This window comes from Cygnus atratus, chromosome 6 (assembly GCF_013377495.2).
Source record: "Cygnus atratus isolate AKBS03 ecotype Queensland, Australia chromosome 6, CAtr_DNAZoo_HiC_assembly, whole genome shotgun sequence".
In the NCBI taxonomy this organism is placed as follows: Eukaryota; Metazoa; Chordata; class Aves; order Anseriformes; family Anatidae; genus Cygnus; species Cygnus atratus.
Window position 1 is genome coordinate 6,762,466 of NC_066367.1, and position 17,296 is coordinate 6,779,761.

At 42.4% G+C, this 17,296-nt stretch overlaps 1 protein-coding gene across 4 annotated transcripts in view; it reads left to right on the forward strand.

The window, feature by feature from the left end:
- Nucleotides 1-17,296, forward strand: part of MAP2 (microtubule associated protein 2) — a 196,606-nt gene that overhangs the window by 145,600 nt on the left and 33,710 nt on the right. For 3 of the 4 annotated variants that reach the window (XM_035536777.1, XM_035536779.2, XM_035536780.2), the window contains exons 6-7: nucleotides 4,034-4,147; nucleotides 6,473-6,550. In XM_035536777.1, the coding sequence (XP_035392670.1) occupies nucleotides 4,034-4,147; nucleotides 6,473-6,550 (192 nt within the window). Of the gene's footprint in view, nucleotides 1-4,033; nucleotides 4,148-6,472; nucleotides 6,551-16,280; nucleotides 16,539-17,296 lie in introns of all 4 variants that reach the window. The other variant, XM_050711703.1, reaches the window with a different exon arrangement.

A 17,296-nucleotide genomic window follows, 5' to 3' on the forward strand; every position in this document is an offset into this window, starting at 1 on the left:
AGAGAGACAGGGGAGGTATGGAAGAGGTACTGGTGGATGGGAGCTGTCAGAGCCTGAGCAGTTCCATGTAGGAAGGGGTGTTCACAACCCATTTCCTCGATGGATTGAGCCTGAGGTTATGGTAGCTTGGAAGAGGAGAAAGTGCCCGAGGCTGGAGGTGAACCATTAGAAAGGGCACAAAGGGAACAGACACAGTGCATCGCTGCGCAGATCTGTCACAGATCTAATTTTTGCTCTTGCCATTACCGTTTCCAGATATTTCTAAGCTTTCGGGAAATACTTGGTGAAAGCTCAGACACGTTTTTAAAAGACTTTTGTGGCCATCCATACATCTGTCACTGGGGCTGGTAAATCTGTGTGTTAAACAACTTAATGGACTGGAAAGGTTTCCTGGGAAATGAAAGTAATGTCAGTAATGGATTCACGTGCCAGCGGAGACATCTGCAGTCCCTTGATGACTGCAGCAGCATCAATAAGAAATGAAGGAGGGCTTGGAAATGAAATTTTGGCCTTCTACAAGGTCTGGTCCCAGATCTCTGGCTGCGGTAGCCATCCTCTGGTCTGTAACCTTGTAACCGAGGGCCACCTAGCCTTTTGGGTGCTGCACTGGCTGTAACCGATGTGGGAGACTCAGTCTGCGTCCCGTACCGTGAGCAGCTTGGTAAAAAGGAGCAGCATTTCACCCTGCAAGATTGCCAAGGGAAACTGTGCTGCTGCTCCTCTGTTGTGCTGGAGCCATAGCTGGGGCCCAGGTCTGTGCTGCCTTTAAGAAACATACTTTTGGTGTTACTTTCCACTTGTTACTGCTGTTTCTGTGGCACAAGGCAGAATCAGCCAACATCTACCTGGTTAAAGAGGGAAAATAAAACTCTACAAAAAAACTCTCTCTAACGAAGCCAAAGCTTATAGGCTGTGAGGAATTTGCCTGGCATCCAGGCTGGCTAACTCTCCTTTTTCTTTTTTTTTTTTTTGTTCTTTTATCATTAGGCTTCCTTGAACTTTAACTGAACCATAAGGAAACTATGAACAGTCTCAATAGCTGCCCTGTGAGGATTTGACTTACCCATTGGATCTGCTATTTATAGTGTCCATTAGTACAGAAATGTCTGTCCTTTTGCAGCAGTCATGTATAGCAAAAACACTGCTGTTCTGGCGAGCTGCCTATGCCTCCTGTGTCACCCAAAATATCCATCAACAGAGTGCTCAAAGTGAGCCTTTCTTGATGTTAAAAAGGAAAAAAAACAAAACAAACAAAAAAAAAACACAGGCCATTATATTTTTATGTGTGTATTCTGCATAGTCTGAAATGACCATTTTTCAGGAGGCAACCTCTTACCCCCAGCAGCTTCTCCCTGTTGAACATAATGTTTGTCCCAGGCTAATTAAATCGGGAAAAGAGCTGAGAGGGCCTTGGAGAGCCCATCTGCACCCCAGAAGCAGGCTGGATGCAAACAAGTATGAATTCTGTAACAAAAAAGATCATTTTTAGTAGAGGTTTGTCTTACCTTGCTGGGAGGAGGCTTGTGGTAGCTTGGGGGATGGAGAGCAGGTGACCACGTGGGTTTTGTCTGGACATACTCCAAGGTACTAAATCCGGTATGTGTTTGCATATTCTGTATCTGAGAAGCTAATTGTAAATTATTGAAATTAAGTATAATTTTCATGTGAAAATAAGCTTACAAATGGACTGGCGATCAGCGTGGGATCTTTCGGAGCTGTGGCCTTCCCTGTGAAGCTCGCTGCTGTCCTCCACCCTTATCAAAGCAGTCAGGGCGATGCGCCTTCCTATTCTGAAAGAGCAGGGCCAGAGCAGGGGAACGCCACCTTTCAAAGGATGCTCTGTGGAGGGGAGGCTCGTTTCCTACCTGCACGCCCTGCCCGGGCAAGGTGCTGCAGCGCGCCAGCTGCGTGGTGAGGCATGGGAAAGGGCAGAGGCACCTGCAGGAAGAGGAAGGGCTGATCTGCAGGGCACATTCTCCCCCTTTTCTCCTGTGTTGCTTGTGCTTTGCAGTCTGCGTCTGCCTCGCAATACAGGAAATTGCCAGGACCTGTACGGATGGCAAGGAACTGTTTGTGTGCGGTCCGTGTAACAGTCCGTGAGGGTTTGTAAAGTATCTGTTCCCTGTTCCTCACAAGAGGAACCGAGAGGTGCCAAGAAGCACACCCAGCAAGCATTTAAGTGGGAGAAATTCAAAACCCGTATGTGAGGTACAGGACACTAAAAGGCAGCCGGGGAGATTGATGGGTTTGAATCGACATGGCTGGTCTTTGGTGCCTACGACTAGCTGCATGCATGGCTTGATTAAGTTGCTTGATTCGATCTACATAACAACGAAGTGGAATCTCATTAATTTACTGAGGGCACGTTGTGCACCAAAGGGACAGAGAAGCAGAGCTGCCATGCCCAGCCTCCTGCTGATGCAGACATCCATATTGTGTAGTCCCTTTCGTGAATGTACCGAGCTCCATCTCAAAATCAGTCGAGTTTTCTTCCTTCTATGGGGAAATCTATGCCAGAACTTCACACCCCTGAGAGCAGGAAAACATCTGATTTCTAGTCTGAATTTATCCTTGGCAAGTTTGTGCTCATTTATTCTTGGACTAACAGTTTTCTAAATCAGCTTATTTTTTTGTTGCTCAGTGGTGGCTCTGACATATTCATCCATCAACTCTCACTATTGACTGCAGCCAATAACTCTGTATTGCAGTCCCTGCCCTCCTGGCAACCAGTCAAGAGGGAAGTGAATTGTAAGATATAAATACCAACAATTATGAATGTTCTTTGCTAGTGGGTTGGTTTTTTAATATCTCATTACGTACTCAGTTTGTGCAAAAGAGAGATTAACGTAGCACTTTGTTTTTAGACAAACATGACCGTGAAAGTCGAGTAACTTGCATCTATGCCTCCTGGGAGAAAAAAATCAGCTTTTCTAAACGACAAATGAAGAGGAATAACTTCACGTTAAAAGCACCAAGGAATTCTGCCAGAAAGAAATCACTATTAATGTAACGGGCAGCGTCCATTGTTAGGATGGTTTCTGTAAAGTTACATCTAGGGCATTGATTTAAATATACTTCCCCTTCCTTCACCTGAAGGAAGCAGTAATGGGTGAGCAGAGAGCTTTTGTTTCTGTCCTTGGGGGGTTGATTAATGGGGGCTCTGTCCACCCGTGGGGTGGAGCAGCACCAAAGGGTTCTTCACCACTCCTGGACCTGTTGCACACTGATGGTGGTGGGGAGGAGCAGAGCACAGGTCCCCTGGCAGCCAGCTCTGTCGATCATCCAGCGACTGGGAGCCACGACAGAGTCCCAGGTCCAGGTCTGCAAACCTGTCCTATGCTGCAGATGTTACCCACTGCAATCCGTTTGTGTGCTATTCGAGCTTTCCGTTGAAGAAAGCTTTATGTTGCAGTCTTAAAAGGGGTGAGGAGGACAAAGCCTACGTTTGTATCATATTGAAATGTTATTTGGCGCTTCTGTTTCAAGTCCCTCATCAGCATATCCTTAGATGTGTCTGGGAAGTGCCTTTATTGCCTCTTAACTGCGTGCTGATGGGGAGGAAATATCATCCAGAGTACACGTGAGAGTGACACTGACTCCATACGTTAAATGTCAAGAAATCCCATTACTCAGCGGGCTGTTCTACCCCTGTCTGCAAAACAGTACATGGAGAAAAAAATTGCAAGGCACTTAATAAATGATCACCTTAAAATTTTGCAGTCGCTGCACATTGTCCCTAACAGACATAAGAAAGAGCATTTAATAATGATTTTTTTTGCATCTTCCTGCAAAGGGTAGCGTCCTGGTTTTCATAAATACTCAGCATTTTCCACTGATTATTTGGTCCTTCTATTTCATTTTTAATGATTTGCTTATATTTCAGGAAAAAGATTAACTTTTTCAAAATTGAGTCAGTCTCCATTCTTTATTTTTTGAGCTAATTTTTGCAATTTAAGAAAAACATTCTAATTAGCGTATTTTTCTTTGTTTTCTTTTTTCTGTTTTTTTTTTTTTTTTTTCCCTGCTACCACAGAAGAAGTGTCTGCGAGGATAGTACAAGTAGTAACAGCTGAAGCTGTAGCAGTCCTAAAAGGTGAACAGGAAAAAGAAGCCCAGCACAAAGATCAGCCTGGACCACTACCTATAGGTAAAACAAGATGAAACGTATTGGAAATATCCTTGTGTCTGCAAATGTTATATGTATTTTAAAAAGAAAAATACAAGTGTGTATTCAAGTAGGTTATAGTCGTGAGTAAAGTAAAGGACCACATAATAGTGTTACCCTTGTTGCCTCAGTTCTTCATGCCCCTTTGGCTGTCTCATTCACTGCTCATAGCAGCAGCTTTCCACCTGGTGTCTGACTCGCGAGAGGAGCAGCTGCGACTGTAGTTGTCGTTGGTTTTGTTATCGTTGTGTTTGGTGGGACCAAGCCATGCTCAGAGCCCCTTTGTGTTCAGCCCTGAGAGAAGAAGACTGATGTCCGAAGAGGCAAAGATTACGGGAGGGGCATGTAAAAAGACAGCGAGGTTTTGCTGGTTGTTGGTAGCTGCTCCAGAAGATGGAGGAAGAGCATCTCGACAGGAAGCAAAGAGGGCACCATAGAAGGGGATGGGAGAGGGGATAGTGATCAGCGGGGTGAGAGGGAGGGAGTGACAATGGATGGAAGCAAATGCCAGTGGTCCAGACTGGGAGTGGTACCACTGCCACTGGTCTGTGCTGCTTCCTCGTCCTCCTGCTGTCTCCTTTGTGGAACGTCTCTCCGAAATCCAAGTGTGTATGTATATGAGTAAGTATTCAGCCCTTCATACCTACAGTGCTTCCTCACTGCCAGAAAACTTCCGTGGTAGCCCCGAGCATGTACACCAAAGGCCAGAGAAAGGCCATACACTGTCCTCGGGTAGTGAATGTCTTGCAAGCCTTCCCCTGGGATAAGTTCTGCTGAGCGTGTGTATGTTGTGATCAAATCAGAATAATACCTTGTGGTATTTTCCCCACAGGCACTTCACTTTATTTGGTGCAGCAGCTGGACCCTGCTTAGGAATGAATTAAAGTCAATGAGTAATTAAAAATACTTGTTGTAAATCTGGTTCCCAAGGTCTTCTGCTTCGTTGAATTAATTTTGAGCTGAAAGTACAGCAGAGAGATGTGTAGCTTGATAATTCCCTTCTTTACAAATGCTCGATATTACATGAAAGACCCCAATTTCACAAAACATTTCATACATATTTAAGCCTTGAGTGCTTCACTGGGGCCTACGTGAAGCAAAATGAGTATTCAGTTACATCTGGTTAGGTAAGAGATTTTAAACATATTGGGAGAAGTACATCTACAGTTAGCAAATGCTGGTGTTACAGTTCCTGTGGTCAGTCACTATTACATGAATGCAGCTGAAATTGCACTGTAACGAAGATAGAAATACTCTGTCCCAGGACAAGCAAATCTTAAGGATAAGTCACATAGGTCTGTCTTCCAAACCACATTGACATCAATAGAAAGGAAGCCAGGACAATTCTTCTGCGGCTTCTGAAATTGGCCTTCCTATGCTTGGAAAGAAGCCCTGAATCATAAACTTAGATGTGCTTGTTGAGAGGTGACATTTGTAACACAGGCTGTAAAACAGACTTGTTACGTTTTTTTCCCTTTTATTCTTTTTTTTTCTTTTTTTTTTTTTCCAAAACATAGGTTAATTCCCAGTAGTGGATTTGGTTTTAAAGAAGAAAAAAAAATCTCAAAATGATTAGTATGAAATCAGATGCAGAGATTATGCTGAGTTCATTTAAGAAGCAGCTTGTTCAGGATTTGTCGTGCTTCTATTGCAATCATTGGAAACTCATCATCTGGTTTCAACATCTAGCCTTGTGACTGGGAATGAATCTAAAATGTAACCTAAGTGAATCTAAGATTTCACAGCACCTTGTTCAGCTGAATCATTAATAAGTCATGGCTGATGTAAGTTCCTTGTGCTGATGTCTTTTGTATTTAGATGAGGAGTATTTGCATGTATTCTGTGATTAACCTTGAACTCAGTATCAAGAAAAGAAAAAAAGCTTGCAGAGTGTTTCTTGTTCATGTACTCAAGGTAAACTGAAGAGATTAGTTTCTCACCGTTACAGTTAATCAGCCTGAATTTATAAAATCTCTCCTGCACAGATGCTGTTTTGTTGTTGCTTTGAATAACTGAAGGCTTTTTAAGTGGCAACACTGATCTAAACAATGATTTTGTACTTCATTTCTGTATTGTACTCTGTGACAAGAATTTTGAAAATAATGCATTTCATCTGAAAAAATAAATCCTTTTAATATAGCTTTAACAATCCAGGTAAAGAAGGGTCTCCTCCTGAAAATCCCTGGTGCACCAGTCCCCATCAACTAATTCTCTCAGCTGGGCAGCACAGGCTGACTGCAGCTTGTATCAAGCATTGATCTCCTGGGAATTAATTGCTGTATCTTGTTTTCATTGTTTGATTTGCAGCAGTCGAAGAGTCAGCCAACCTGCCTCCTTCCCCGCCTCCATCACCAGCTTCTGAGCAAACTGGAGCTCTGGAGGAAGGTAAGGGTCTCCCGGACCTTGCAGTGTACAGCTGTCAGCAGAGGGATGAGACATAAGTCTAAAGGAGGGGGAAATCAGAAAATGGTGATACTTACTGCAGCTTCATATGGAAAGATAAGGCATTCCCCCCAATAACTCCCCATCTGCAAACCAACTGCAATGCATGCATGAGGTAGACACATATGCACAGAGGTAGCTGACAGCCAAAGTTAAGTACATCCATATTAAACAACAACAACAAAAAAATGGTGATGATAACTCTCTTATCTGTCACATGCAACATGAGCAAAGATGTGTGCTATCCCAGTGTGCTCACCAAAACTGTGACTCAATATAGGTAATTTTTGTTTTCTTAGGGTTTGTTTGGCTTTTTTTTTTAATAGTCATTAACTTTGTATTTAGAATCTTAAATGCATGAAAGTGAGGAGATTCAGAGTTGGATCATTTTGTTGGTCTTCAGCCTGTAATTCATGCTTCAATGCCTACGTGTATTGGGGGTTCTGTACGCAGAGTGTGGGAGTCAAATTCTAGTCTCACTAAGCAAATTTGTACTCTGTTCTGCACCATGAATATTCGGTTTCAGTAGCCCATGATCTCTGTGTTTTCCTCCTGCTAAAATCCCCTTCAGCAAAGAACTTAAGCATTTGCTTAATTTTAAGCAGAAGTCTAAATCCCAGTGAAGTTGTCACATTGGTAAGGATATATGTCAATGCTTTGTTCAGCAGCAAAAGAGTGCTGTGTCAAGGCCATCAGTATAAGAGACAGCAACATATCAATACTGAGCCATGGCTTGTCAGTCTGAGGAAGGTATTTGGGTTCAGAATCTCCAGGGGACTGTCAGCTGAACTCTGCCACGTGAACAGCATTTTTGTGTTTCCATTTACTTCCTTCTTCATTTTCTTCTTTTTTTCAATAAGAGCATGGAAATAATTTATCATCATCTGCTGACCAAACTTTGTTAGTATTTTAACACAGAGCTTCTATTAATCTTGCAAGTGGATAGTTCCTGCTTCGTGTGCTAACATAGTCTGACTCTCAGTTTATCAGGGCACTGCAATTCAGCATTTTCAATCCTTTGGTCATTTTTGAGATAATGCAATTACAGACTGTGCTAACAACAACATTTGACAGTCCACTGTATTGGAAATACCCAGTGTACGTGGTCAGTAACCAGGATATAAAATTTGATTCATTGTGTGGTTGGTTTTTGTGTGTGTGTTTTGAATAAAATACTCCAATAATTCTTGACTTATCACCAAGAAGTAATGGCAATCAAAACTACTAACTGAAAAGGAAGCTAGTAGGGCATTAACAAATGCTTTTAGGATTGTTACCAAGGTTTTCACCACTGTTTTCTGTTTTTGTAGAGTTCACTTGAGTAGTTCAGCATATGCCTTTTGATTTTTCCTATTACAATAAAGGGTTTGTTCTTCTGCTTCAGGCAAATGTCAAGGTTCTTCCATTACTGTTAGTTTAGGGTCAGCTTTAAGTATTGGCAGTATTATTTGTATGTATTTTAGGATTTTATAATGCAAACATATTGATTAATTGACAGGAGGTTAAAAACTGTCCCCTAGCACATCTTGCTGCTTAGTACCAAGACAAGAAGGTGGCAAAAAGCTATGTAACTTGACTTTATTATCAACTAGCTACAGGACTGTGGTGTTCCCAGTGTGTATATGACTCAGCACGTCACTTAATGTTGCTGGTTTTCTCCTTCCTTGCATGTAGAATTAATATAATAGCACTTCAATTGCTTTTGCCCAAAGTATCAGTGTTGTCAACTTTTAGTGTAGTTAGTAAGCCAGAAGAAACACAAAATCTTGTGTTCTGCTCTGTGTTAGAAGATGTCATCCTGATTTTCTGTGGGTAAGTGGAGCTTTTGCTGACTTGAGGGAGCCAGTCCTGTCATTTTGATTCAGGCAGAGCTCCCATTCGGGAGAGTTTACCTCATCAGGTTTTGACCCAATTTGTACTGTACCTGCTTCAGCCTTCTGTTTCCTATACCATCTGGCTATCCATCCCCATGCACCTTTACATTGTCTATCTTTCTGCTCAGTAGCATACAATTTATGAATTTAACTCAGTTCTAAAGTTGTTGAACAAGAAAAGGCGAGTATTTGATGTGTGTATCTGTCTCAGGCTTCCTTCATCCCTCTTCTCTCAGAGAACGTTTTCCTAACACGCTTGTCAGTGTGTGTTGCATTGCACTGAATCCAAAAGAGACTTCCTTCAGTCATAGTCAGAAAGAAATCACTGCTGTAGACATGACAAAGGTGGATGTGGCCAGCCATGCAGCAAACACAAATTAAAAGGAAAAAAAAGGTAGAAAAGACAGAGAGGTTTGTGGGTCAAGTGTATTTCATGAGAGTAAGGAGTAAGGGATGTAGGTTTCTTTCTTTCATTTGGCTGCAGAAAATCATTCAGATGAGCCTGTTCCTTTTTACTGCTGCAGAAGGTAAGATAACTAATTTGCCCTATTGACATTATTTCATTTATTTCACCTACTGTAACATAATTTTACTCAGGAAATGAAATTTTCCCTAGCACTGTCTAATACTTTTATCGGTTGTATTTGCTCATTCAGGGCTGATGCAGTGTTCTCTTGCAAACTTGGCATTTCTTTTGTGCTGCATCTTTTGACAATGGTTAGAAATGTCTTCATGTGAAAAATCTTCTAAGTGTTACAAGATAGCAGGATGCCTTGAAGGACTGCCTTCCATTTTGAAATAGGTGTTTCAGGATAAGCTTTATGTACCAAATAAGAACACTGCAAATTGAAAGGAACCAAGTGTCCTAAAAAAAAATCCATTTACAGTAAAAATTATTTCACGAAAGGCATTTTGAAAAGATACCTGGAAGCTCAAGCTGAGTTATCCTTTGTGAGAAGTGATTTTCATCTTGGTCTTTAGAATACACTGGGAATTTTTCCCACACTTTGACATGGAAACTATTAGAAGGGACTACAACAGCAAAGGAATTTTCTTGTTGCAGAAATAAAAGCATATACATCTTTAAAGAATGAATTGTCATGTTAATGGAATTATCTGCAGTAAGTTTGCAGATATCTTTACTGAAACTGATAAACGATGTAGATGTGTGATAGACACAGACATAATAGCTCCAGCTAGACTTTGCGCTACTAATGATTTTGGCCCATCACATTTCTGTGCATTGTGAGCATCTTTACTGTTGTCAGTTGCTGTAGTGTTAAGGAGCAGAGGCAAGGCTTGGTTGTTTTTGTGTGCTTTTTTCCCCTCCGCAACCCATGCAGAAGTAATTTCCAGCCCTGTTTGCATCAATATAGAGAAGTCCTGGAGTTCCGTCTTCATTCTTGGTGCATTTTACTTCTGAAGAGTCCCTGGATAAATGCGACCTACAGCTGGAAAGAGAGCCTCCCCTTTTCCAGTTGCATCTCCGTCTCCATAATGCACCGCCTCCTCCTTCCCTGTTCAACTTCTGACCTCTTCAACCTCTCTTCTTTCCTCCACAATGCACCAGTTCCAGCAGAAGAAATGGCAAGTGCATCGCACTGCTTTCTGCTCTTGCTCGCAGTGATACATAAACTAGCACGAGGGCACCCTGCACAGAAGTGGGAGTTGTAGTCTTGAATGTTCTCAGGTCTAGGAGGGAGCTGACTTCTGGTCTGTCACATGCTGAGACACAGCTTCACCCTCTGGAATGAGCCTCTTGCAAACAGTGAGCCACCTCAAATCCATCACTGAATTTTATAGAAGCTTATATAGAAAAGAAATCTGCAGGTTTTGCATTGCAAGTGGATTAAGATGTGAAGACGCTTTGCTGCAACCTTATTGCTCACTCTTAAGTACTAGGAAAAAGGCAGGGAGCTCAGGTTCAGTCCTGTGTTTAGCATCTCCTATTTCAGTGCTCTGCAGGGCTGCCTGCTCAGCAGAGACAGGTGATGGCTTATCTTTCCATACCTAGCTTTTAAACATGCATCAACCACTGAATCTGTGGTTTAGATTCCACTACAAGGGTGAAGCCTCTAAATTATCTGTAGTTCAAGGCGCTCTTTGTCCCCTGAAAGAAATTGTGAAAATAGTTCCCTTAAGTTCTATGGGGCAGTATTTGTGTATGTGCATAGGTGTGCATAGCATACATTCATTCCTGGCCCACCTCCGGGCTGTCACAGATTCTTAAACATGGATAATCATCCTTTGGCAGCGCAGTGAGACATGTTGGAGTTTCTAATATTACATTTGATGAATATACATATATTTTTCTGCATTGATTGAGCCTAACTGGGTTGAAGTTACAGCATCCTTTTCCAAGGCAGAAGAGGCAGATGTCATTACACTACAGGACACTTGCTGCCACATTGCTGAAGAAAGCAGAGGGTGCCTTTTTATTGAAAGACACAGATGCTGTCTTGTTCTGGTGTGCTCTAGAAAGAAACTTGAAACTTACTGTTATATTCCAGGAAGAAGCTCAGAGCTCTTATAGATGGAATTGGTTTGGTCACAATATGCAACCCGATGATACAGATGGTTAAAAATCACCTTCCAAGACTTGGGTAATGGTAGTAACAGCAGCAGTCATGAGCTTTCTTGGTTCGGGGTCTCACAGAGATGTGGTTAATGTCAGTTATACTGTCTGTGTTAGAGCCTTGCTTTCCGACTCAGTGTTTTGGATCTGAGAGGAAGGTTTTGGAAGCTCTTTAAGTTGTAATTGCTTGGAGAAAGGCCAGTCCAGAAAGGAAAGATCCACTGAGCATGGACTCCTTCTTGCAGCTAGTAGGAAATCCAGAGGGTTAGCAGCAGCAGCTGCTAAAGGCACCAAGAAGTCACAGAGAAGGGAGTTTAAATGTATTTTCTCTAGGATTAGAAGTTTTTAGTTTTTCATGGCTCAGTTAGTAGTCTGAGAGCGCCTTAGCTTGCACAAGCTCTCAGGTCTCCCCTTCAGGTGTGTATGGGTCAGATGGCAGGCCATTCACTTTAATTGTGCTCTATTTTTTTCTTTGTCTTAGAAAAACAAACCCAAGCTCCCCCTTGCTGTAGCTGTCAGTAGCTGGTGTAGTCCTGAAATGATTAAGTGATTATCTGTGATGCTGTAGTGACAGGTGAATAAAGCTGTCATTCTGAAGTATTGGCAAACTCAGAGGTGGGAGCTAGTTGACCAACAGAAACATGACACAACAGCATTAAATACAGGACTAACAGCGTGCTGTGAGCAGCTCTGCATGGCCTTTTTCAGGAAAAAAGGTAGCTAGCAATTAGAGGAAGGGTTGCTTGTTTTCTTTCTTTGTTTAAATGATACTTAGTTACAGGAAAAGGAAAGAAGTAAGTTTGAAATAGATATAAATGAGAAATAAGATCGTCACTGACAAAAAGCAAACCACTTCCAATTAAAGGACTTTTTTTTTTTTCATTTACGTCTTCAAGTGCCTCACCCAATGACTGCAAAGGATACAAGCGTGTCAAGATACTTCAGAAGTTTCTAAAACAGTCACTCCAGCTGTAAAATACATATGATTCTCAATGCAAGTTGTGGTTTGTGTACAATATGTATTCCTCTAAATACTGAGTGAATAGTCTTGAAATGCATTTATTTCAGTAGGTTTCCAGTCCCCAAACCCTGCAGGAAGTGCCACACACACGGCCCCCATGTTAAAATGCACTGCCCATGCCTCCATCCAGCATCAGTTTGCAGCTTGCCTGGTTTCATCCACTCTGCAGTATGACACAGTGGCTAGTGTTGCTAGTGCATGCGTCCATCCTGTCTTGTCTTGTCTCTGTCTGTCTGTCTGTCCTGCAGTTTTTGTCTGTGTGTGTCTATTTGTAGATGAAGGGGCGGAGGATAAGGTGGGACCGCTACACCACTGCCCCGGCTGCGGGCCCGCTGCCAGCAGGGAGTGGCGTAAACGCCTGGCCCCCTCCATCTCAGTGTCTGTGCCTGATGATGAGCCCTACAATTCGGATGAGGAGTACTATGAACACCCTTTGTTCAGCTCCGAGTGGACTGGCTCTAGTACACATCCCAGTGCCACAGTGAAGAGCACAGAGGTCTTGTTGGGCCATGATGAAGGTGAACTGAGCATGGTCCCATTTTGTTCCTCTTCCCCTCTCCCCACCTGCCATCCATTCCATTATATATGTGCCTGGGGTTGCTGCTTTCTGGGGAGGGAAGATGTGTGTTCTCCCCACATGGAAATGATGCCCCTCCAGAGTCTCTCCATCTCAAAGCAGAGCTGCAGCATGAGCCATGAATGCAGCTTTGGGGCCAATGAAACCATGTTCCCTGCTCAAACAGGGCTCTCAGGCTACTGGCCTGGCTTAGAGCAGACGCGAAATGAGCAGCTAGTTAAAAGAAGCATACGATCATTTGTTCTGTCCAGAGAACCACTGCCAAGAACAGTGTGCAGAATAGGCCAAAAGATTGTTACTGGAGGTAAGTCAGCTGAGTTGGTAACACAATGGGAAAAACCTCATGCCTATACCAGAGTTAGCAGTGGAAGATCTTTAATTCTCCGCTAGGCAAAGGAAAACAACATTTTCCCCACTACACACTGGTGACTTAAGGCAGTGCTGGGTCATGTTTGATCTCTGGTTATTTTGTGGCTGCACCCAGTAAAACTCTGTCAACTGACTGCAAACAAGGCAGACATTTTAAGAAGTTCACTGTTACTGTGTTTCTGTACCCCCTCTTTCTATGGCCTGAGCACATCAGTAAGTATTATTTTAGCTGTGGGGGTTACATAAAAGTCAAATGTTTTTTGAGGGATCAAGGGAGAATCTATTTCAGTGACTAGCAGGAATTCTGACTTCTTATCCAAGCAAAATGGATCATGTTTCATCACACAGCATTTGATTAACTCAATCCTGGGACACAGGAGGTTAAGTTAAAAACAGTACTGAATTCTGCAGGGATTTGTGCCTCAGGACAGTAGAGGTATGTGACTCAAAGAGCTCAGTGGGGCATTTCAAGAAAACCGGAGTTGTCCAGAGTTAATAGGATAACGTAGCCCAGCACTGCAGCAGCACCAGAATGAGATCAATGCTAATAACTGCAGATTGTTCGTGTCAGGATGTCTGCCTGAAGCTGGGGGAGACAGAAAATGGCAGGACGGCCTTGCTGTAGCTGGGTGCCTGTATCTGTAATGAAAACTTTCCTGCACTGTTTAGTTCAGGAGCAGCATCGATTTCAGTCATATGCCTCCATGTCTAGTGAAATTGGAAAATAGGAAATAAACTGGTTTATCAGTGAAAAGGTAGGCATTATGAACCCAACCCCCCCCTCACTTGCTGCTTGTGCGTAAGCAGTCTGTTTGGCACAAAAGAGTCTGCTGTCCAAAGGGAGTCTCTGTAGGATTCCTTTATTAAGGCACCGATAGCTTACTGCCATAACATGGAAAAAAAGGATATGATTCAATTGGTACAAATGAGGTAAGTATGTTTTCAGGAGAAAAATATCATTGGAATACTGAATACTTAATCTAAGGTGAGGCAGAGCTAGGAGCAGGTGCAGGGGAACGTGAGAAGGATGTCCAGCTCCGATCAGCAGTCTGCCTAGGCAGTTAGCTGACGGCAGCCAGCAGCATTTGCTTAGAGAAAACACAGGAGCAGTGCAGTCATATAATGATGCTTTCCCCAAGGATGCGCTGAGATTCCAGTTTGCAGCTTGGAGATGATGTCTTTTTTCCAGTTTCTGAGCTCAGGCAAACTTTTAATATCCATAGCAGTGTTTATGTGTGTTTAGTTGTTTGCCTCTGTAGATGTGTGCTTATCCATTCTAGAAAACACTTTCATCTGCAGCTATTGCCAGGGCTTTTACGGCAACTGCAATGAAGTCCACTTACTTCATGCAAGTTCTTTTTCAATGTTTCTTTTCTTTTTAGTGTCTATATTCTCAAAATGTTTATCTTATGAGCTGTAATAATACTGAGAGAATCACAGTGTTCTCTTTGCATTGGTATTCAGGATGGGATTAATTTCTCCTGATTTTAACCATTTCAGAGCTCTGTACCTCTATGTATAATAACTTGCCAAAATGGGTATCTAACATAACTAAGATGATTTGCCCTCCTAAGGCTTTTTCTTCCACCACGCTAGAGGAAACCTAGACAATTCTTTGCAACTGGATGCCTAACCTTTAGACATTTCAAACTAGGTATGCAGAGCTTTCAGCTAATAAAAAAAAATTGGAAGGGAATTATTTCTGCTTTGGTGAGTAATTAGTTATAATCACATGGCATTGAGTGAAGTAACTGCCATAAAGATGAGATAAAATGAGACGCTTTATTTATTTATTTTTAACTGAAGGGAATGCACACAACTACATAAAATTGGAAAAAGAGAAGTAAAGCAAGTTATTTGAGTAGGGGCCTCTTGTAGCTGGATACCTGCTGTTGTGCTAGGCTGCTTTTACAGTCTGCCTTTGAGTAAATATCCCTGTGACATTCAGGCATTGGTTCAGTTCTGATTCTGAATCTTTTGGCTTCTGTGCATTTAAGATACGGCATCTAGCCCTAATTACATGTTTACATGTTAATAATATTGTATTTAACAGTGGTATTTTCTTAGCCTCAGATAGTTTTTATGTTCTGTTAATCACTTTCTAAAGGCCATAACTGAAGTGGGTGGTTGATTGGCTAGTTTGAGCAGCCACTTCATTCGCAGTCTGATTCGGCAAAATCCTTAAACATGGGACGTACTTAAAAACCCAGAGAGGTCATCAGGTTGACTTCAGATTGGCTGGTGGTCAGCTACTTAAGTATTTTGCTGAATCAAAGGTTTCATGCTTAATACTACTTTCCAGTCAGAGGGGACACCAATGGAGCAAAGTACTATTCAGTCTGAATAGCATTGACAAGACTTCAGTCCAGAAAGGAGACTTTTTGCCATGGCGAGAGTAGAATGAAGACCACTGTTGGCACTAGTATACTGATCCTAACAGCCTGTAGGCTGAGTAATGTGTTCCAGAAATTCAGATGAACAAATAGTTATATTGCACTCACTGATTTCTCTTAATTTAATTGGTGATGAGGAGCCTGGGGGCTAATGAGGGAGACAGAAAAGCAAATGAAGAGTCCTTGTGTTAAACCTGTGATTTGCACATAGAGTTCAGACCTCATGCAGCCTAAGGGAGAAACGGTTTATAAACCCATTCAGTGTAAGAATCTTGGCTGAATTCTTGTGAAACCGTTAGTTACCAGCTATGTTCAGGGCTTATTAAGGCTGTTCAAGTGGCTGAATATTTTGCCAAATCCAGGACAGACTTGCTGGCATTTAGCAGTCATTATCACCAAGGTCAATGGAAAGAAATTAATGACTCATACCTTCCCCCACCTCAACTGAATGTCTTGTACTGGATTAAACAGCACATCTATCAGAAAAAATCAGCATACTTTCTGTGTGCATTGATGCACTGGTGTTGTCAGAGCCATCCATCATTCAATATCATCTCCATTTGCAATGAATATTTGACTCACAGCCATTTTTGGAAGAGGTATACCTATAAAACACTTTCAGCTCTCATCTTAGAGCATAAATATGCTTTGCTGGGGGAGAGGGCTTTTTTGTGTTTTTTCTTTTTTTTTCCCTTGGGAAAATTCAGTTCCATTGTGATTAAAATGGGCTGGATTCTAGCAAACCTTTGACACACGAATCTGAATTGTTCAGAGCTGAAAGTGTTACGTAAAACCAGTCCTGTTGAGCTTTGTGCTTGGTGTTTACTGTTGGTGTTGATGTCGCCTCCTTTTTCCATCCCCAAGAAGAAGAACCAGTAGAGAGTCCAATGGCTGTGGAAGCGAAACCTGCTGCTCTTCCTGGGAAGCAAGTGGGGAAAGAGCACGGGCCTGTTGAGCCTTCAGACCAGGCCAAGGGCCTCGGTGAGGGTCAGCCGGAATCTGGTTTGGAGGCCAAAGTGTGTCACGAAGACAAAGTGCCAAGTGTGGCATCCAGCAGGGCGAGCGTAACAGTTGTGGCGGAAACGCCTCTGAAAGACACATCCCCTTCCTTGGCTGAGGAAGGTGTGTCCTCCCTAGGATTGCATGCGTTTGCTGCCAGTGAATCCTCCAGCTTTCTCCAGTGCTTTCTGAGGCTGCTTCATTTCCTGTTCTTCCCATTAATCAGTATGATTGCTCTTGTTATTATGCTTGAAGAGTGTGTAGCAGATATTATGATTGCATAGGTGCTGTATGACAACATGGTTTCCCACCACTGCAGCTGATTCCTAATTTTTTTTTACTTTGCCATGATACAAATGCTTTGCAGCTAAGCTGATTCCTCTGCGCAAGGCTTTTTCCCCCCCATCTCAGGTGTGTTTGCCAGTCACATTGCTAATCTGTGTATATTTTTTTTTTTGGTGCAGAGATTCATCTGCTTTTCTTTCAAAAAGTAGATTTATTGACTTTGACTATGACATAAAGAGGCTTAAACTGTAGAAATGTTTTCATTTGCAGCGTGCAGTATTTTTTTGTGTGTGTGCTTCAGCATTCTGGTTTAGCTTCCCTAAAGCTATTGCTTCTTATGTCATATCCTTGCCATTCATTGCAGTCCACCCCTTCTCTCCTTGATCATTGCCAGAACTCTGATTTTTTTGTGTGCCTTGCCTTATTACAAATGTTTAACTTGGCTGGAGTGCCCTGCTCAGGCAAAAACCCATCACTTCCACGGAGATATTTGCCTTTTGTATGAAGTTCAGGATTGGGTGCATTAAGTTCTGATCTGGTTCCTAGGGCAAAACGTTTACTCCGAGCAATTGTTTTTCAGTACTTGAGAACTAGGC